The following is a 22,790-nucleotide window of genomic DNA, read 5'->3' as shown; positions in this document are numbered from 1 at the left end:
ATTGCAGCAATTACTCTGGCTGGAGATTGGTCCAAAGAGCACCCAGGTGGTTTTAAAATATGATTATTAACGCAATGGCTACAATTTCTTAATTGAATCTGGCTTTGATAGAAATCTTTTTATATACATTTTTATGTATATTTGATATATATGTTTTCGATATTTGTTTTTCTGGAAGACATTTGATATTTGCAAAAGACTTTAACTCATTGCTAGGAGAATAAAACTCCAGACTTTCTGTTACACTTAGTATTTTTTGTGGGTTGTTTTTTTTTTTTTAAACAGAAAAACATAGTTTTCTGCTATTGAATTAATTTTGTTTTCAATAAACTCCAATAACTAATGAATATTCAGAGCCAAAATAGACTGATGATTTTATTTTTTATTTTGGGGAGTCATTTTTTTCTCTTTGAGATCCATTGCAAAATTATAAGGTACTTTAACAACATTATATAATGTATTTAACCTCTGCTTTCTAGTTATATGATTAACAATAGAAGCTTACACAAAAACTAAGAAAACAGCTGACAACGGACAGTACCTGCTGACAGATAAAGACAGACAGTATCAGTCTACTTTCAGATTTTATATTTCAGCCATAATCATGATATGTGAATGCAGTAGTTGTGTTAACCATAGTACTGCATTTAAGAATACCCTAAGTCTCTAATAGAGACACGGATACTCAAGTTTAACAAATAAATTAGAAAAGCATCAAACCCAAAGTAAATTAAAAGAGAGCTTGAATTATATGAAAAAGAAAAATGACAGCAACAGAAATCTTTTCTGAGTTTGCATATCATTGACTAAAGAATAAAATACTAGAAATCACACCAATCCTCATCTGCATTCAAAGTCACTAAATTATTTTTAACCCATCAGCAAAATACAGCTTGATAAAAACAGAAGTGAAAGATGTTTTCTATATTACCGTGCATATAGTGCTCAAACCTAGAATTCTGAATTTACTTAATCTAGCTACATTTTGTCTTATAATTTAACTTTAAATCCTGTATTTATAGGAACCGGAACTGCAACATCAGCAATTTATTCCACAAAATGTTTATATTAGAAATACAATAAAATACTTAATTGAAAATATAAATGCTATCACCACGATGGGCCAGAGTGATTCTCTCCGCCATTGAGTAGTGAAATTCCTTACATATCAAAAATGAGCATGACTGATTAGGTAACCTAAGTGCTGTCAGCCTTTTGAGAGTCACAGGACCTGTCCTTCCAGACCAGACAGCTGGTTTAGCTATTGAGTTGCTTGTCCAGAAATAAAATTGCTGACTTGTCCGTAGGAAAGCCCACAAGACATGGAACAGGCAATAACTAAACAGCTCCTTCATACAGAAAATTCTTTCTCAGCCTGGTTGGTGTTTGGGTTATTTCCTGAAGCAAAAAACTTATTGGTGTGGAGGTGGGGAAGGGGAAGATGAAGGGAGCCTATAAAACTGTGCACAGCTATTCTCATTTATAAGCCCATCAAATTCTGCTGGTTACACCCTTAGTTTTACATGAATTTTATAGAAATTAATTGCATGGAATATTTCCATGTGGTATTATCTCTGTTAATTTTTGCCTTCTTAGTTATTCTTTAGCATAGCTCCATTCTAATTATTTCATCTTTCCAAGTTTTATCCAGATATCTAAAATTTTAAAATTTAAACTGATATGTTATAAAGAAATGTATACAAAACAGATTTCCGGTTTCTGCACTGTTTTGAGGAAATACGGACATCTAACTTAGTCTCCATTTTTTATTCGATGTTTTGACTATTACATCCTTAATAACAAAAGAGAAAGAAACTATTATAGTGTCAAAGAGGCATATTCATAATTGTTATAAATTATCAAATCAGGACTGGGAATATCATGATCTTCCCAGAACTCCCAAACTCTAAGCTTAAATTTTCAAAAGCAATTGCCAATTCAAACCCAATATAAATGAACTACAGCTTATATACAGTAAGAATATCAAAGGTCTCATCATCCTGTTTGCTTGGATGTTTGTTCACCTCCTCCTCCACATGGGTTTCAAGAAGAAAAGTGATGTGTTCCTGCTAGCTATCTTTGCTGCTTTGTGTACTGCTGTTTTGATTTTTAAGGAGGAGACAAGGGCATCCCCAAAACACCATTAGATCAAACGTTTGCATCAACAACACAGGTCAAAAGATACACATGTACCTGTACCAATGACACACCTACTCACTGCAGGTTTCAGAGGAAAAAGGCAGTTCTTGGGCGCTTTTGCACATTGTGACAAGACTGAGAGTTAAGGAGATCTGCTTCTGATGTATTCAAACTCAACCTCTTCCACCTCCAGTGTTACAGTTCTTGCCTTTTGCACATTCTGTCACACAGGTAACCCATAAGGTGGTACTTGATTCGTTGCTGAATCAAAGTGCCTCAGTCTGAAGAACTGCAGCTTTTCAGTGTCTGCATGCTCCAAGGGCATTTCAGCTGCATCTGTATTATTTAAATAAACTGAGTGCATGCTTAACTCTTTTTTTTCCACAGCTTAATTTGTCTTGGTCTTGCTAACAGGTTAGAAGATTGCAAAGTAGTGTGCTAGTAGGCCTAATATTACTAGTCTCCTACACCAAACACAGAGAATTATGCTCATATATTTATGATGCGTAGTATCTTACAAATATAAGATTTCAGTCTTATGATTAATATGAATCATTAAAGGTGGAATTGGAAAGTCCTCTTTGGTGTTCTGTATTATTCTCTATTTGGTACACTCTTTTCTACATTTGGTTAAATAATCTGGTCATGAGTTCCGCAAAAAATTCAGTTTTTATCTGATCTTTTATCCCAGCTTTGTTCCTTGTCGCTCTAATATACTATATGCCTAACTACTACATTACTGACTATTACTCATTGCTATATTCTATGACTGGATTTCTCCGCCTTTTTGTAGGTCATTATTTTCTCCTAATAAAACAAATAAAAAGAACCTCATGATACTTTGAGGTTTAAATGTGTCAGCTAGTTGCCAGTCTCTGTTTTACCTTTGTTCCTAAAGAAAACAGTCTTTTTCCACTGTTCTAAATCCTACATAAATCCAGCCCCCTTTAGTTTGGCATTCAACACTTTTAGTTACTTAGAGCCTTTTGAGTAGTACATACTCAGGCTAGTATGGCCTGAATTGATGGAATTCTCTGATTCTGCATTGATTTCACATTGACTGCTCTACGTACAGGATGTATCTTCTCCCTTTTTTCTCAGTAACAACAAAGCTTTTCAACCCTCCACAGTCAGTCTGCTGGGCAGGCTCCAGCCATGGGGGCAAGGAGAGAGGAATGGCACAGTTCATCGCACTTTGTATCCTTTGTTTGTCAGCAGGGAATCTGAACAGTGGTGTGAATGGCCAGGGCAAGGACTTACTAAGCATGGTGGTATTGATTTGTTTGCCAGAAGAGCTAATGGCAGCAGCGCCAAGCAAGAAGCAAGGCAGTGATTTTCAGAGAGGTTTTAAGAGGTAGTTTGGGTATTGACTTCAAAAGTCAGATCAACCAAATGGGTTCAAAGCGAATCTAGGATGCTGCTCACTCAGCTTCTCTGGGCTTCCATCTTGGCCCTCCCCTCTTCATAGGGCATTTTGCTTAAACACTTCAGAACTGGGAAGCTTAGTTTTTATGCAAGACAATAAACTAGTCCTAGAAAGATTCTTGAGGAAAATTACATAAATCAGGCTAGTGTTGCAGAGCCACAGCATGGTAAATGGCTATTTTTATCCTCTGGTGGAACACTGTTGTGCTAATGTGCTTTTTTTCTGTAGTACCAGAACTGCACGTCAGCTTCTACCAGCACTGCAATTCAGACTTCAATATGTATCCTATTTAGTACAATTCTACTAGTACTCAATATTCAGTAATAAATAGCTGTTCCAATACCAGAAATACTTTAAGTAATCCTTAATGCCCACACTGTTTTTCCTCTCATGTCTCCTTATTTCTGACATGCTTATATGAAAATCAGATATATGGCTTGCTTTCCTTATGTCTGTGCTGAAACCAAACTTAAGCAACTTTTGCATTTAAGAAAATAACTCTTTCATATATTACCTGACAAACTGAGGTATACAAAATATTACGGAAGCAGAATACTTAGTTTTCCAAAAATAATGAGGCATGTATATCAATATTAAAAATGCAATCTGCAATTTTATCGATCATTAGGAAAAAATCTAAGGGAAAATAAATTTCGTATTTCAGCAGCTTCTAAGAACACAGACGCCTGGAAGTAAACTTTTCCCACAAGCTTCTTAATGTATGACTATGCACCATAGACGTGTACGTACCTTCCTATAAAGCCTCTAGTATTGACTTCCAGACATAGAAAAAAATTAGAAAGGTATAATACAGGATGCCTATTTTAATATTTTAATATTTAATACAACTTCTGCTGTTATAGTTTTCTCAGCAAGGAAGGATATTTTTCTCAACTCAAGGTAATCATGAGGGACACATCATGAGTTGCTGTTGACTTCAATTTAAAAAAAGAAATAGAACAGAAATGTAAAAGAAAATTCCATGTACTAGCTTTCCTGAATGTTGCTTAATGCCTGGTTACTGACATTTTTTGCAGGCATGGCACGCCTGACTGCCTGCTTGTGCCAGGTGACAGATTTAAAAAATCAAAGTCACTGGATAGTACACAGAACATGAGATTTCAGTCAGCATTTGACATTTGTGTTTCAGTTCATGCTTCCAGAAGAATTTTTGTAGAAACCAGGTAGATAAATTGTACTTACTCATCTTCCATCTCTAGGTAATATATGCGCTTAATTAAGGGGAACTGAAGCAGTGGTAGCAAAAAAGTGAAGATGGAACTCTCATATGGCTTATGAGAGTTATGCTTCTCATATGGCTTTAAAACTACACAATTTTAAGAATACATTTTGAATTAATACATATATGTGAATATTCAGTGTCTAGTTCCACAAGTTCATTGATAGAATAAATAACTCACTTTTCAAATACTGAAACTACACTTTGGCAGAAGAATAAATTAACTGTTTATTTCTGGAGACAATTTGTTTGATGTGTGCAATAAATAAATCACCATTTTCATAAAATAATTCCATTTATACTTTTCCTCTTGAATACATTCCAATAATACTGAAGGTAAAGTTTTAATAAAAAAGATAAAAGATGTGTAGTGAGGCCCAATAATATGGTGTGGGTGAAATGGAAAAACAAGGCTAGGAAATGTTTCCTTAGGTAGTTATATTCTATCCAGCTCCTTCACATGAGAGGTCATTTATTCTTTTTACTCCACATCAGTCCTACTTCTGACTCAAATTTCAGTCAAGCATTGAGGGAGCAGGAAAATTAGCAGAATAAGACTAGTTATACATACAGTACATAAAGTGATATTTCTGTGGTACATACAATCGTAACACTTGCGAGAAGGTCTGCTCACAGCATTATGCTCATCTCTAAGAGGTAACACCTTTCAAAGCTGACAATACAGACACACGTGAAAATAATTTTGCCATAAGTGTCAACATAAGACAAGCGTCTAAACGTGACAGTACACCAAGCCCTTCCTACATGTTGATAAAAGTTCCTATGCCTTCTGTAGTAAAAACTACATTTGTAAAATACCCAAATAATTATGCAGCACATCTACAGAGTTTTTAATTATTTTAAGCCATTTTCACAGTTTTCTTTTTATTTTGTCAGTTCTATTTTCATAAATAGTGTTTTCCATTTTGTCATTGGCTTCACTAAAGCTCTTTCTCCATTTTCCCACACTGAAATGTACATTCTGTAAAGTAATCATATCAAGTATATTAGTTTACATTATCTGCAAAACTAATGATACTTAATAAATTTGATTATTTCTTTGTCCTCAAATATTAAATAATTAGGTTTACAGCAACTTCACCAATCCTTGGAGCAAGGAACCACATCCTGGAAATAAAAGTCTAAAACAGACTTCTCTTCCTCAGCCAGCTTTTATAGGTCAGAAGTCTTATGTTTCCCACTTACGATCTGACCTCAATTAATGAAGTTTTTTAAAGGACACTAAATTATTTTTGTATAATAGAAGTTTAAATTGAAAATACCTTTAGTATTTTAATTAACACACTGTATATGACATGACCCTGTTCCAGATAGCAGGAAATTTTGGATAGTAAGTTTGGGGTTATACTACTATGAAATGATTCAGATTTTTGGCAGTGCCACAGCTAGAGCGGAAGCTTATGCTGATGTATAAAATACTTTCCCAAAAGCTAAACTGCCACTATTAAACTAAGTAACATTATGTTTTCCACTTTTCAGTAGAACAAGATAACCCTATGTTCAACTATATAAAAGCCATAAACAGGTTTTAAGAGCTCTCATTCCATCTGTCACTCAGTAAACCTCTTTTTTCCTTCTCTTTGAGCTTTTAAATCATGGCCCTATTGTTCATTCCAATGCCACTTTTATTTGATAAAAGTTATCCCTCTTAAATTGTAGTAATCAAGAACACTCTGTGTTAAGGGTTTTGCTGCATGTTTCCAATAATTTTATTATAGACACACAAGAAACTCTTGCTGAAGAAACAACCTCCCACTAATCTATTACTTTCTAAAAGGATATTGGATATTTTAGTTTAGCATATTGTGTTGCTTTTCAAAACAAAACTCCCTTGCCTTAGAATGATAATCTTGTTCCAGCCTGGAATCTGATCCTGCTACCTGTTTGTACTTGCTCATTTTCATTTGGCGATTCCTCTCTTCTACATCCATTGCACCTGTTAATTTAAAACAAAAAAAAAAAGAAAATAAATACACAAGCAGTCCTTAATTCCAAGTTTAAAGTTATGCTTATGGAATTTTTAACAGAAAGAGATAAAATCTGATTTACTTAAATTACAGTGTGTATAATTTTAGTCTCTGAATTACAGTTTTGCAGAAAAACAAAGAATTGTAAGAGGAGGAAAAGAGTAGATGATAATTAAGTATTTCAGCAGAATCTTAATAAGTGTTGTATTATCTACACAGTTCAAATGAAACCAACTTTGTGCAACAAACGAATGTAAATGGAACAGAATGTTTCCACAGAATAGTATTTTACTATTTCAAAAATATTCAAGAGAAACTGTGTCTTTAGTTTAATAAAAAGGAATGCAAAGATAACCTGCTTATTTTGGGTGAAGATCCTGGTTCTGCATTTGTTATAGTGTGATACCAGCATTTTTATACCAAATTAATAACCAGGTAAGAAACACAGGCTGGCAGAGCTTCTGTTTACCATTTAAGCATATTCTTACACTAAAAACAATTTAAAGATGTATAAAGGAATGTCAAAGAGCCACCCAGTGGCATCACTGTATTACATTCTAATGCCACACAAATTCAAGAATGATTTAAGGATTCACTCTTCTTGGACCAAACACATGATTAGTCTCAGTTAGGGATGGGTTGGGCATGATGTGATATGACCTGGGCGGGAGCTGGTTTCAGCCAACTGGTACTGTGACACCACAGTTTACTATGTAAAATAACAAGGAGGTAAGTGGCAAAGCTGATGTGAAAGACTGAGAAATAGAAAAATGAGAGGAAGACAACAGCCCAGAATTTAAAAAAGTTTTTCAAACAAAATATTTATTATATACAGACAAGATTGGTTCTCTTCTACTTTAACATGGTATAAATTAAGAGTGATTCATTATCCACTGAATGCTAAAAAGCATTCATTTAGACTAACATTTGTCTTAAACATTCCATAATTTTAACTCAAAAGTTGTCTAGGATTAAAATTACAGAATCCCACATGTCATAAATAGAAGTTTCTGTACGTTATATATATTGAACAATCTGAACTTTTATTTATGGAACTGAGATGGGAATATTAGATTCCGGTGTACTATATAAATCTAGTTTAAACTCTAAATCTCCGTTTTAAGTTGTAAACTAATAGTAAATGGAGGCTTTGCACAGAGCCTCTGCAGGGCCCCTGAGCTTTGTATTTTCTTTCTTCACAACAGTAATGGTAGCAGCACATACTGTGCGAGAGATGACGTGTGCTAGCTAAGTCTTGAAGCACTTTGCTGGAACGAAAAGGGTGAGAGGAAGAGGGAAGGGAATAACACTAAACTGTATTGTTATCTATAAATGCTCTGGCTTCTGATTATTTTTGGCTTTCTGATCTTTTCTCTCTACAGACAACACAAATTGAAAAGCCTTCATCAAAACTTTTAAGAGAAGTGAAAATCAACAAAAATGAACGAAAAAGAAAAAATGGTGTTTTATAGGGAAAAAGAAAATGAAAAAAATTTAAAAGACAGCAACAGATGAAAATTCCTAAAATAAAATATAGCTAGTTTTTCCTATCACGATTTTCCACAACCATTATAGGCCCCAAAGCAATACCTGCCAATTTATCATTAAGATGCAGTGATATTTTTAAGGATCTAGTTTTAAAAGCTCTAAAGATATATTTTCTCTCTTGAAAACAAAAACTGGAAAATTATATTTTTCTTTTTTCAAGACAGAAGTAATTTAACAAAGGAGATGTTTTTCACCAAAAGGGAAATCATCTCAATTTTTCTTATGAAATTTTCTTATTAAATCATCACATGTGTTCTTTTTCCCCAGATATTCTGCCAAATTTCAGGATATTATACGAAGCCATGAAATAACACCTCTTGAGCATAAATTAGAAATGTCACAATTACCTGTGAAATTATTCATTCTTATCTATGGTCATTTGGCAAAGCGAAAGTTAGATTTCCAATTGCTTATGGTCTGCAAAACTAAGCACTCTGAAATATGCAGTTGAAAAGGAAGTATAACACATAAGCCCTCAGTGTGAGTCCTCTGTAGCAAAATAAGGAAAATTTGTGGCATATTTTATTCTCAAGAGAAAAACAAGACAGCATAGTTTAGGGGAAAAAAATAAATTTCCATAAAAGCTTACTAAAAGAAAATCTAACTTGCTCTTTATTTTTGAAACTTGCTATTTATTTTGCCTTTAACAAGTAAGTGAATTCGGTTACACACAAAAAGAGCGCAACGGAACGTTCATAATGCAGATCAGCTTTGGTTGTACTATACATGGAGCTGATGTGCAGGAAGGGTGTGCAGGGGTACTGGCTGCCGCAGGCTGACCTCGATGTAACTACAGCCAGCTGCAGCAGCGTGGTCTGGATGGGAGTAGGAAAGGTTGAGAGAATGTCATGGCACTTCTCATTCACGTGGTCCAGCGTGAACTCATGACACACTAAGTGGTAGAAATGCAGGGCTATCATCATCTCCACTTCTGCTGGCAAATTTATACTTAGCTGAAACCTAAGTGTGGGGTTCAGCAGCAGCAGAAAGGACTTCCAGGTAGTTCAGTAACTGTCTGGGTTCATTAGGAAGCTCAACTCCTAACATGATTTCGGTAACCAAGGCTGAACATCAGTCCTATACTAAGGACTCCACTGTAAGAAGGTGTACCTGGAGTGTGTGCAGACAAATCAGAACTAACCTGAATCTCACTACTAGTTATCATTAATGAAGAAAATGTAGGACCATAAGCTTTCACTCTGGTAGCACAAGGTTGACTGAGCCCTTACGTTATGGAGGTCCTTAGCTACTGCCCAGCACAACACATTTTCAGGACTATAGAGACTGACCCTAGAACAGCTAAAGCTACTTCTGATATACTTTCAGGTACTATCACGATGTAACAAAGTATGTGCAAACAAAGTTTGGCCAGGCAAAAGTGAGTTCATTTGTACACTTCTTCCTTAACTTCCTTACAGAATTTTACTTCTAGACAGTAGCTGTGCCTCCAACAGAAATAGTCAATGACACAGTCAAACTTCAACCATAGGAGCACAAAAAATTAAGGAAGAATGGTGGAAGGACAAAGCCTGATGTTGCTCACCAAACACAACCGGGTTCATTACACTGTAGGCAACATCTTGGAGTCTTGCTTATTTTGAAAACCTCTCTAATGTTAAAAAACTCGTGGCCTGAAGGTTAGCTCAGTGGGGTTTTCAGCAGCACGGGGAAATTCAATACCAGCCATTCTCCGTATTTTTAGAAGAGAGTGTGCTGAGGGAAAGCAGCACAACCACAGTGCAAGCACGGTCCTGAAATGCCAGAGTAAGGCACCCAAGTACTGTGCACAGCTACCCTGTAACCTGCCCTTAGACACACAAGGAGTGTAGTGAGAGACTGATTTGTGCCAGAGCTTAGCACCAGCGACTAAAGTAAATTAAGCCTTAGGCCACATGAATTGTACTTTAACCTTTGTTTTTATCTATGGAAATGTAACTAGTAGATAAGGAAGTAAAACTTTAACTACAGGATATTCTGTAACAAGAGATAAGGAATTGTCTCAAGACACAGAAAAAAAGGGTGCCTGGAGGCTGAGGGAGGAAATCAGAAGAGAAGGCCCCAGGTGCTATTAACAGAATTTGATGAGCAGAAGTGCCATCAGGATATCAAACGACCTATAGAGACTATAAAAACCTGTAATAATTGACCTCTTCAGAGATGCCCAGCTTGAGCTGTAACTATTATTGCATATTAAACATAGTAGAAGGAACTCTGATTTTTTTATTAAAGCAGAACATAGGGATGAGCCCTTTTGAGGTGGCATCCACATAATTCCTAACATGGTCTAGGCAGCGTCTGTATAATTCCTACAACAGGACTCAGGGCAGGCAGTAGAATCACTGTTCCAGCTTTGAATGCAAACTATTATTTTCATGTTCTAACTTGAAATAAGATTAATCCAGTTCACCATTAAAGCTTTCCTTGTAACTGAAAGCTCAATGTTTGTTTCATGATAAAAAGTTTAAGGGGCTGTAATCAGCGGTGTGGTTAATACCTAACTTTTTCTGACCTCAACTGCCCATAGAGTCACATTTTTAAAAGGGGATAAGTAATAATTCAATTCAGCCTGGAGCTTTGCTCTTCAGGTCAAATAATGGTTACTCTCTAGGGTAAGCCTCTTCACTTGAGAGACTGGTGCACACCACAGACAAAAGGGACAACAAAATGGCCTTATCACCCAGCTTAGCCTAAGGCAAACCTACCTATTTAAAAATAAAAGTAAAAACAGGTGGGAGCTGTGTTCTTTCATTCTTTATTTCATTGCCATCTCCAGTGGGAATTATTACACTATTCCAGCTACTATAGATGCTGACAATGGTGATGTGTTTGGAGCAAGAGTTTGCTGTACAGTGAGGCTTCTGGGGCACCGAGAGTAAAAGGGAAATCTAGCCTATAGAGGCAGAGTGGAGCTTCTCTTAAGATATTAGGACAGATTTAGTTTTGTGTAAGCAGGGACAAGAGGGATACAAAATTTGGGAGGCATGGCAGCTCAGGCATGGGGGAAAGCTACTGACGAGGGGACTACAGAAACACTGAGATTTTGGAATTCAGAAACCTGTAACAGAGAGGAAAAAGGCAATGTGCAGGCAAGCACACTCTGCCTGGATTGGGGAAGACAGAATGGAAGTCTTAAGGTGTATGAGAGCCTTCTTTAGCTGATTCCAGTCTCTTTCTTCCCATTTGTCAACCTAACTTGACTCCCTTAAAGCAAAGGAAATACATTTGGGAAAGCCCTTTCTTAGTTTCTATTTCCTAGTGTCTATCTTGAAATTAAAATTGTGATCCAACTTTATGGTACACATTTGTTTAAACATAACAGATCAAAGAACTTAAGGACAAAACCATGAAAATACTTCGAATAAGTCACCCTACCTGTATCCCCATTCTCTGGATCTGCTTTCTTTTCTTCTATAAACAAATGAAAGCAATATGTAAAACAAAAAGGGGGGGAGAGAAAATGCGGAAATAATAATAAAAGCAATATAAATCATGCATTAAAAAGGAAAAATGAAAAAAACCACCAAATTAATTTAATTTGATGAGTTTAGTCAACCAACCAAGTATGGTGCTCTACATCCAGCGGCATATTCACTGCATGCTAGTGTAACCATTTGTGCACTCTTATTGAAGACTTACTGGAGGGAACCAATGGGTATTTCGTGCACTTCCAGAATCATTAACACACTCAACACAAAAGAGAGCAAGGCAGGTGTCAGACATAGTTACTTTACAGTTTCATTGAATAGGATGACACAAAAATAAAAGTAAAAAATTTGCTTGTGCTGTATGTTTTATGCAGTGCACGCACAATGTTAGTCTAATGGTTCAAGCATAAAAATTCAATGTGTCAGAATGGTTTTCAGTAATTACTTTAAATCTTCATTGGTTTAATCAATTCTCATAGCTTCTACAGGTTACAAGGTTTAATAATGATATTACTGTAGCTTGTCTTGGAGTTAAAAAATGACGAAGAACAAAAGACACTAACAGCAATACTCAGAACCCAGTTCATCCACATAAATCCAGCTAACTGATGCCAACAAATATGCTGAATGCATATCAAAGGTTGTAAATGTCTCAGGGCATTCCTTTGTCACAAAGAAATGAAAATACACTGGATCCCTATCAAATATTTTGGCAGCCCATAAATACTGCACTCTGAAATCCAAGTTTGGTAATTAATGTGAAAGAATTTTAAGTCAAATGAAATTTACTTTAATTAGAAATATATTAACTTTTAAACAGATTCTGTTTCTTTTTCTTACTGTAAGCCAAAATGGTATTATATTCAATTAAAACAATCCCATGAATATGGAGCAACAACCCCCAAGCTACAAACCAAAAACAGCATGTATTATCAGAGTTAAATATTTTTCCAGAATTATTGGTTATTGAGGGTTGCGCATAAAATTATGATATACTTTGTAGTATGCAGACTGAAGAGGGAAAAAGAGCTGTTACATTTTAAGGAAATACTATTTTGTAGATGGGTATCAAAGAAGGGGATGAAGTCATACTTAAAAAGAAATCATACTGGGGAAAGATAGAAGTGTAAGAAAGAAAAATATGCTCCTGCAGAGAGCAAAAATAATGCAGCACACTTTGATAGGATCTGGCATCCCATCCTGTGTGGGATCAAGGTTGTTCTTCTGCTGGCAATTCGTAGTGGAACTGTGAGGCAAATTAATGCAAAAGAGATATGGCAAGTCACAAGCCTACACTTTTGGAAATCAGTGGATACCAAATGGGTTCTTGAACCCTCTCCTATTCCTCAACCTTTCCTGCCCCATATTGTACACAGTTGATAAATAAGGCCTTTTGCATTCTTCTGCTGTGGCCTTTGGGTAGCATGGCCTATATTATCTATGTGGGTTGTGGATATTGCTAGGAAAATAGCAGAGATAGTTGTGTTTGCTTTTCAAGCTTTCAATTTATTTTTTTTAAATTGCTGTCACCAATATAAAAGCTATGAATACAACACTGTCTTCTACTGCTTCATTACTTTCTAAAGCAGAAAACAATTTGAAGCAATGCCACTGATTCAACATAAAGCAAAATAGATGAAAGTGAAGTAAGTCATTAAAATACCTTTGAGTTTGAGCTCATACAGAATGATATCTCTAAGTTATCTCATACATATGGTGAAAAGAAATCTTTACTTTGCCTGAAATATCATCTTAATACAGAAATCTAATACTGTATAGGACAATTACTTTTTTAAAATGCCTAAAAGTCCATCCATGCATATGTCTAGATGTCTTTCACCCATGAGTCTTTAAAGACATTGTCAAAATAAGGGAAACCTGAAACCTATCCTACTTTCACTTGTTCTTGCTCCATGTTTAAAAGGTATATAGATTTTTGAATTTTAAAATTGCAATTGAAATGCTATAACATTTATTATAAATCTCTATAATACATAAACCCTTTAGACTTCTACAAGAAAGGTGAGCACAGTGGATCCTACTCTCCAAACTGAGGTTTCAGTTGTATTGTGAAGAGCTCTCTGAAGAAGTACTAGAAACATAAGATTGAATTGAGAAAGATCTCACTAGGGCGGGAAGAAGCAGAACTGAACAATATCGGTATTGTCCATTGACAAATAAAACAATGCTAACTTCTCAACAGCAAAGATCTTCACAGCAGCTATGGGCCTAATCATCACCTCTTAAAAGAATTCAGAGCAGGTTCAGAATCTTGATACTAAAGTATTTAATGCTTTTGGTTCCCCCAGTTATTAGGTGCTCAAATCAAAAAAGCTATAAAGAGCCTTAATGTCTTGAAAATACTGAAAACCAATAAATCACTATGAGATGATTTTTAAATGTCTCAAACTGAATAATATAAAGTGACAAAGTCACCAGTCATTCCTAAAAATCTTTGTCTATTTCTATTTACATGATTTATTCAATATCATCACATTAGTCCATTTTTTTCTACATTGCTTAAATTAACTTTGGTTTACAAAGCAAAAAGCATATACTGTATCTTTGTATATAAACTTATCTCAGTTTAAGAACTTAAGTTTTTCAGAATGTAACAATTTGGAGAAAAAAATCAATGCTTTCATGATGGAGACATTTCTGTACGTTACACAAAAACCCTATATGTTTTCAGCTTAATCAGAATGCAGATATATTGAAGTATATTGATGAAATATAGAGATGAACTACAGGAATAGAGAGATTGAAATGCTGAAAGATCCTCTTTCAAAACCTTCTTCCACCATCACAGCTGACGCTGCTATTATAATGACCACTGACATTTCATTAAATAGTAGACACAGCCATCTTTCCCTGGTCTTGTAATGGTCTATTCTTTCTAACAGGTACTTATATAGCTAATAGATATCTAACAATCTAACACATATCTGGAAGATAAAATGAATAGAAAAGAATTCTAATCAAGAGACTCACACAAGCGCAGACTTAACAATAACTAAAACTGATCTAAAATGGCCTTGATCAGCTATATTTTCTTGGAAATGCCTTAACTCAATGAGCTCTGCTGTTCTGATGGCAACCTGGGAATGGCATGGCCAAAGTACCCTGGCAGCTTCACCCACCTCACCCCAAGAAGTCCCATGGAGCAGGGATCCCAAGTCCCTTGGAGCAGAACATGACCATCTCCGCACATGTCCAAACAAAATAACAGTTCCACAGAAGAAGCAGGGTATCAGACTTCCCCCTAGCCTTGGATACTGATGGCAGCACTGAACATTTACTCAAAAATTGCTAACTTCCTTGGGAGGTTAATGGGGAGCTTGACTCTGCAGCCATAAGCTTACAAGTGGGAGATGCCAGGCTTAATAGTATTCATCCCAGGGCTTCTTCCTTCTCTCACAGCTGACTGCCTCAAACTTGAGGATGGAGCCTGGTTCTCTCTTGAACTGTCTTTCCTGCAATTATTTTTAGCTGTACAGGGATCAGTTCAACAGGTTGGTTCAAGATAGTACTTTCACCTGGGATCCACAAGAAAGAGGTTTGCATCAGCTCAGGCTGGGGCCTAAAATAAGCCTAGACTTCCTTGCTTTGAATGAAAGAAATTGTAGCCTCCAACACTGGAGGATGTGTATCTTATTACAACAGACAGACATGGAACTTTTCACCTCTGAGTTTAGGCATAAGATAGGACAATGACATAAAATGTTTTATGCTTCTATTTTTCATATTTGCCAACATTTAAAATCAGCAATATGACTAGCAGTTGTATTTATAGAGGGGATAAATTAGCTTCTTAAGTGCTTTATTGAAAATTGAGTCTAATTTTTCAAAGTAGTGCAAATTATTAGAAACCATTTTATTTTAAAAATCAAATGTATACATAGGACCCTAACTTTTGGTAAGTACTTCTAAAAATGCTAGCCAAACTTCTTACTAGAGATTTCTCTTGAAATGCTATTTATGAGAATATGGGAAAATCAACTTTATACTAAAAAAAAATCCTGAAACAATATTCTTATCAAAAAGGGCAAAGGAAACAAGATTGTCTCCTAAAAGCAAAATATAAAAGTTATTTGCTTTGAACATCAAAACCTGTCAGTTAAAGTTCTTTCTCTCAAAGGACTAAATTTCCTCCTATTTCCTATTTCAATTCCAATTCTACCTCTAAGAAATTAGTTCTAAATTTTGTCTTTCTGGCTATCTACAGTGTGAAAAATATAACTGACTAACTGCTACAGGTCTAGCAAAGTATCAGGTTATGTGTTATATCAGGTTGCTGAACTTCACTCCAGGGCTGAATCTGTGCAATGTGTGGCAAATATAAAAAAGTTATTTTTGCAGCGAGCAAGGCATTTCCAAGAACTCTGTGATCCACATCACATTCTGAATGAAAAGAATAAGGCTGACACCTACAGAAATGTGCAACAACAAAAAAAAAAAGGTTTACATGTTTTTTTATTACTGCTTAAATGAGTTTGAAATGTCAATTACTGTCCTTACAAGGGTATACTAGAATGAAGACCATTTCAGTTAACCAGCTTCCTAGCGGGGCAGCATGCCTTTGCATTCCTCTTTTCTATTTGAGAATTGCTTGGTGGTTTTGTTGTTTTTTTTTTTTCTTCTTGGCTTCCAACTTGACATACTAAACAAAGACTGAAACCCAGGGACATTTTGCACAAATTAAATTTTTATCACAAAGCTTAAACCATGTTAACAATGTTACTTTGGATTATTTGCAGAATGCATGGCACTGCTTAGTAAAGCTTAGTAAAGATGGTGTGGTGATCTAAGCTAGAAAACTGAAGAATCTCTAGAATCAGGGCTTCATAAATTGACAGACAGGGTCAGCTCAGGTCTTCATCACTACGGGATAGATCACTGCAGCTGGTAAAGACAAAGGTCTCTTGAAGCAAGCTGGGAAGTTCTATTTTGCATGTTTATTAAAGTAATGATTAGGGTTATGACCAGCTTTTTTTTTTTATGGTGTGTGGATCCTTTTACCAAAGTGATGTTTGCTGGGTACTCTCTGATGTTTGTCCTTGCTGCCTCATACAAAGGTGTGCATACTTTTTGGCAGCCTTTGAAAAATACTGAGTGCCCACATGGAGGAAGGAAGGAAGAAAGAAAGAAAGAAGCAGTAAGATGAATATTAGCTAAAACACCCTATTTCTTTTCTTCAAAGAATTCTGGCACATCCTCCCTATATGAAATGATATGCAATAGGATTTTTAAAATGTAAAAGAAAATAACTGAGGGGTCAGTGGGCCCTTACATTCCATACTCTTAAAAATCCATTCAGATCAGCCATGCTCTAGACTCTGTATTGTCTTCATGAAAGCCTGGGCACTGTCTTATTGTTAAGCTCTCCAACACCCTGCTTGCCAAGCATGCAAGCTCCTCAGAGTTCCCACCACTGGTATACTCCACAGTATAACCACACAATATTTCACATTCTGACATAACCACTTCAAAACAGACACAAACACTTGATGATAACTACGCCTCTGCTTCCAGAAAAGCAAACAGCTATTAATAGAGATTCTTCAGCCATCCTAAGAATGCAAGACAACTTCTTTAGCATCTCAATAACCAGAAATACGTTCAAAGATTTAACCAAAGAACACAAAACCAACAGTGGTGTATGCACCTGCATGTAAGACTCAGGAGAATTACAAATTCAGCTAGCAAACCTTCAGTGATAAAAAATATATATACATAATGCTATTCTGTCTTTTGCACAGTTATGCTCTCATTTTTAATTATATAGACTGATATTTTTACTATTTTTCCTTCAGCAGACTGAAGATTAGCCTTTATTTACGTAGCTCAATACAAATGGCTGTTTTGGGGGTTAGATTTTGAGGCCTTTGGTTTCTGGTTTTAATCCTAATCAAAATTAAAAATAAAGACAAAGAGCCTCCCAGCCATCCAATATGATACATCTATTAGCGTGCTAAATACCTTTAAACTGAATTTGGAGTTTACCTATCCCTTTGGGTTTTGTTGAACAAATACAGATTTAGAATCTTTAAATGTCTCAGTTACAGCCTAAGGCATCAGATTTTAACCATGCCTGTCAAACTAAATATCACAGAAGCCTTCAGAGGTGCAGAAGTCATTTAATCATATTTGTGCTAAAATGTTACAATTCCATCCAGAAATTTCTTTTTAACATAAGAAAGATGGAAACAGAATAAAGCACCATCCTGGTCTTTAAAGGAAAGTGTGTCACTGAATACTGACTATAACAATACGTCAAAAATAGAGGGGTGTCATGTTCTGTTTATGAAGGGTAAGTGTTTCACAGTAAATTCACTCTTGGAAGGCTTGAAAAACCTCTCATGATACTGTAAAATAACAAAAATCCAAATAACTGTGCTCCTTGTCTTCTACTGCAGTTGATCTCTTAAACTCTCTTGATCGTACAGTCTTTTTGCCCTTGCTTTCTCCAACAGATTATTTCCCAAACACTTCTACTGTTTGGCCCTCCACTGTCCAGGGCTCTTCCAGTTCAGTCAGCCATATTTAATAGGGTTTTTTAGTTTTTGTAGGCTACACCCCCAGCAATAACGTTATTACCAAGAAACATAATTTTCCATAAAAATGATAAAACACAGAAAAAATATTTCGAAGTCCCTGTCTATTTCAATTTCATTCTCAAAGTTAGCAAAAATGCTAATCAATCCTTCATATGCTCTTAACATGAAAGTTTTGCTCCAGTTTTGTTGCAGAAAAGAACTGGAATCTCTATTTCCCTGCCTTTCATGGCCCTTTAGAAATGGAGCTGTCCCCAGTACTCCATCTTCTAAGTTCCAGCCACCTCCTTAGAAAACAGCAATGACTGGGCATCGCTACTCCATCCCATCACACCTTGGAATAAACCTATAATTAATTAGCTAGCACTATTTCTGCTACATGTGAACTGACTGCCTCATGGATCATCCTTTCCATAGTTTTGGTGATCAATTCTTGGGTATAGTTACTTAAGTCAGGTCACATCTAGGGCTAAATTAATTTTGCAAGGCTGAAGAATGTTTTCTGCATCTCATATGTTTGAAGACCACAGTAAGTATTAAGTATAACTTGCAACTGCAATGGTAACTGGTTGGTCTGAACCATCTTACTGGTGAAAAGAAAGATGTCCACTTCATCACTAAGGTTCTTTGGCAGGCAGGGGCTTACTTCCATTGCTCATACTGAATACACAGGGAGATGAAGAGGCATATGTCTCCCTGACAGTTTTCACAATACTTAAATCCTATGAAAAATATTATTTGCCAAATATGATTTTAGAAACAAATTGTGAAAACTCTGCATCACAAAGCTCCTCGTTCATCCAAGAAAACAGTGTTTGGTCATTAAGGATGCTATCAAGCTGTAGTGCTGTCAGAGAACAAAATGTATATTAAAAAAATACTATTGCTTGTTAACTTTCTGAACTTGCTTTTCTGCTTGAAATATACAGCATACGTTTTGCATGCACTCTCATAGGACTTTTAGAGTTTTAAAAAAATCTAGATATTTTTCAGGGAATAAAATGTTCTCATTTTTCTAATTAAAGATTATAATATCCAAAGAGAGGAAATGGCAATATTTTTCTTTCAATACAATATTCACGTATTCAGATATTTAGCTTTCACACCTCTTGGCCTAATGACGCCTAAAAATAAACAGCTAATCCTTTAATTCACATGAATATTTGGTAGTATGGTAAATACTGTGAAAACCATTTCCTAGTGAAACATGTAAATGGATAATCCTAGTTCCACACTTCTAAAGCAAATTCTAAAACAATGGGAAAACATCTCCTTTTAAAGGTATGCCTTTGAGATGTCACCTCTGCTTTTAGCTGTGTGCACAGCTGTTCAAAGTGTACTGAAATGTGTAAGCTATTTTGTCATTGAAGTAAAACATGGAAGAGTACTTGTTTCAAACATGCATCTGAAAATATGTAACCATGCACAAAATAAACTAATTGCTCCTGAATTTAAGTGCAGTAATAACAACTTTTGCAACTGCACCCTGACCATGCTTTTGCATTTCTGTGCTAGACAGTCAGATTTATCAGTGCCTAACACTGTTGGTGAGCTAAACAGTGTTTTGCAAAAGTGCATCTGAATTGGAAAGTCCAAAAAGGTTAATAACACAGAGGTGCTGCCTTCCCACATATGTTCAAGAAACATAGGTGATGAAAATACGTGTTTTTCTGAGACACTAGGTATTTTAAGGTCTGATTTCTTCCAACCCCAAGAATCAAATGGGCTGATTCAGTACTTTGATTCAATATATTGATTCAGTCAATAACTCAGAGGAAGCATCTTGAACAAAAAGGCCTACAACTTTCCTTTTCTTTTATTGTGAACAGATAGGAAACAGGTCACCTAACCCTCTAATTTCATTTTTTGTAATGAAAGAGATTCAGAATCACTGCACAGGAACCAGGAATGGATTATAAACACAGAGTAAGTAAACTCATATTTCTACAGCATAATTTATTAATTTCTAATATTGGTGATTTACAGAAGATGGAATTCAGATCACACTACCAGTTGTCTTTATCCATATGTAACTTTTTTTCTCCTGTAATTTAAGTGATTTCTATATTGAGATTTGTTTAATGTGAAAACCACAGCAAGTAACATCTGCAAGATTCTGTAAAGGTAATCTCTGACTTTGATTAGGACAGGAGTAGTACCAAAGGTAAAACTGAGTTCTGAAGGAGCCAGCCATAGTAGAGAAAAGACAAAAATGTTTGACTAAATACCATCTAAATTTAATGGACAAGTTAATGTACCCAAAAGCTGCTTCAGATTTTAGAAGCTAAATGACATCCAAGTGGCTTCTCTGATTTGTTGGGATAGTAGTAGAGGCACTGGAAATCAATTAGGGCTTTGACACAATAATTGTAAAATTTAAATTTTATAGGTGAATTTAATTAACTTAAATATGGGGAATTTTGCTGTTCTGACATACCATAACTGAACAAGTAGGGAAATGTGAACAACTACTGCATTTTCAGAGCTAGGATGTCTTGCTAGACATAAGTTTTCTGCCAGTAGTATGGAGTACATGAAAAATTCAATAAAAAGGCATATTAAAATTCAATATGAGAGTTGAAACCAGAACCAATGCACAATGTGAAAGAAAACCCATGAACACAGCTAAGTTAGAGCTCCTTCAATGTTTTGACTTCTCGCTCTCTCTTGTTATCATAACCTTATGTTTTACATTTTTTGGCATGAGAGGATAGCTTTTGATCACTAACAATCTACTTCTAATTAAAATAGTTTTTATTCAATGAAGCTAAGTTTGAAATTCCAGTGCATGAAATTTAACTTACTAAAATTATTCAATTCTCAAATTATGTCCTCCCCAGGGTGAAAAATAACTAGTTATATCAGAGTTTCCATGATTTTTGTAGCAGTTTTCAAATGAAAAGGTAAAACATATTATAGATTGTTTTCCTGTGCTAGCTGGAAGTTTAAAGGCTGATTTACAGATAATGGAGATGGGAAATAAGAACTTATATGGTAGAAATCAAATCAGTTTAAAATATTGAGGGACAGCATATGTGTCATCAGTCCACTTTTAGCACTTTTTGTAGAGTAGATAGTTTAGAGGTAATAAAAATTAGATAAGCATCTTAAACTTAAATTCTTATGGTTTGCCAATATTTAAATATACTGAGGAGGAAGAGAGTGAAAAGTATGTGAGGTGAGCTGTGATAAAATCTATAGGAAAGGTAAAATGAAAAAAATCACACAGAGAAAAGCAGTAGAAGAGACAGACCTGAGTTTCTTCTCCTTGATGATTCCGCTTCTTCTGTGATCACATCGTGTAATGTACAGACATAGACAAAGGAGATGGGCGTGAGAGGATGTATTCAGAAGGTTAAAACTGACACTGAGGGAAAGGGCCAAAAATTGTTTTAGAGAGAAGTCTGCATAGCAGAGTTAGTAAATGGGAAAAAAAATAACACAGACACCAGAAGGAAAAAGAAAGCTGAGGAAGAAGTGGTTAAACTACTGTTGTAGAAAAAGAATAGTAAAAACAGGGTTAGTATAGAGGCTGAGGAAATAACAAAAGTTATAACTGACAGCAAAGTCAATCCTTGCAATGAAGCTGAAGAAAAAGCTGGATAGTAAAAGGTATGTTAACTAGCATAAACACTTTTGTTCATGACTGTTCAACTTCTTGGAACATTATCTACTTGAATGCAAGTGTTATTTTTCTCTTTCAAGTATTGAACATTCAGTTTAACGTCACCAATGGGAAGTCTATTATTAGATTTTTCAATTATTAAATCGGTGCAATTTATGCTGAACCAAACTTCTCATATCCAAAATGGAAAACAGATTTTTTTCAAAAGGATATACAAGCTCAGGAATTTCAGAATCCACATAACACACTCTGGAAAGGACTGCATTATTGCAACACTCTGCCAAAGGCAATATTATCAAAACCAAAATACAGAACATGGGAAAAGAGAATGTATAGCTATTAACTCTCATGGTCAATTCAGCAGATACTTTTTCAGAACCAAATGTTACTCTCATCTCACAGAAGTCTAAGTTACTGCAAATGCATGCAAGTTAAATGCCAAAGCAACTATCTCATTGCTTTATTATTTCACATTCAAAAACACACTGCCATTTCAGACATGGAGAACATCTGAGGGACAGTGTCATTCTCTGTACTGAAAATCTATTTATAGTGAAAGAATGGGAGGAATTCATCCTGAAAAGTAATAATAGTTACAAAGGACTGTGAAGCTACCATCACTAGCAGAACAAATACATTCTTCCAAAAATCACCAGAAATTAAAAAAAAAAATAAATCCAGAAGCCCTGATCTAATTTCAACTTGCAGTTTGTTAATGATTCGCAAAACATTGCTCATAGTTCATTAACACTGCAGATGTTAGATTAAAAATTCTGGAAAAGTTCATACACCACAAAAATATGCTATAATTTTATCCACATTTTACAGTCAAATTACCATTGAAA

General features: G+C 35.4%; 1 protein-coding gene across 3 annotated transcripts in view; it reads right to left on the bottom strand.

Moving 5' to 3' along the window:
- Positions 1–22,790, bottom strand: part of RIMS2 (regulating synaptic membrane exocytosis 2) — a 400,038-nt gene that overhangs the window by 88,569 nt on the left and 288,679 nt on the right. For all 3 annotated transcript variants that reach the window (XM_075085579.1, XM_075085580.1, XM_075085581.1), the window contains one exon: positions 6,662–6,762. In XM_075085579.1, coding sequence (XP_074941680.1) covers positions 6,662–6,762 — 101 coding nt within the window. The remainder of the gene's footprint in view (positions 1–6,661; positions 6,763–22,790) is intronic.

This window comes from Phalacrocorax aristotelis, chromosome 2 (genome assembly GCF_949628215.1).
Source record: "Phalacrocorax aristotelis chromosome 2, bGulAri2.1, whole genome shotgun sequence".
In the NCBI taxonomy this organism is placed as follows: Eukaryota; Metazoa; Chordata; class Aves; order Suliformes; family Phalacrocoracidae; genus Phalacrocorax; species Phalacrocorax aristotelis.
This window is presented reverse-complemented; position numbering and strand designations above follow the sequence as displayed.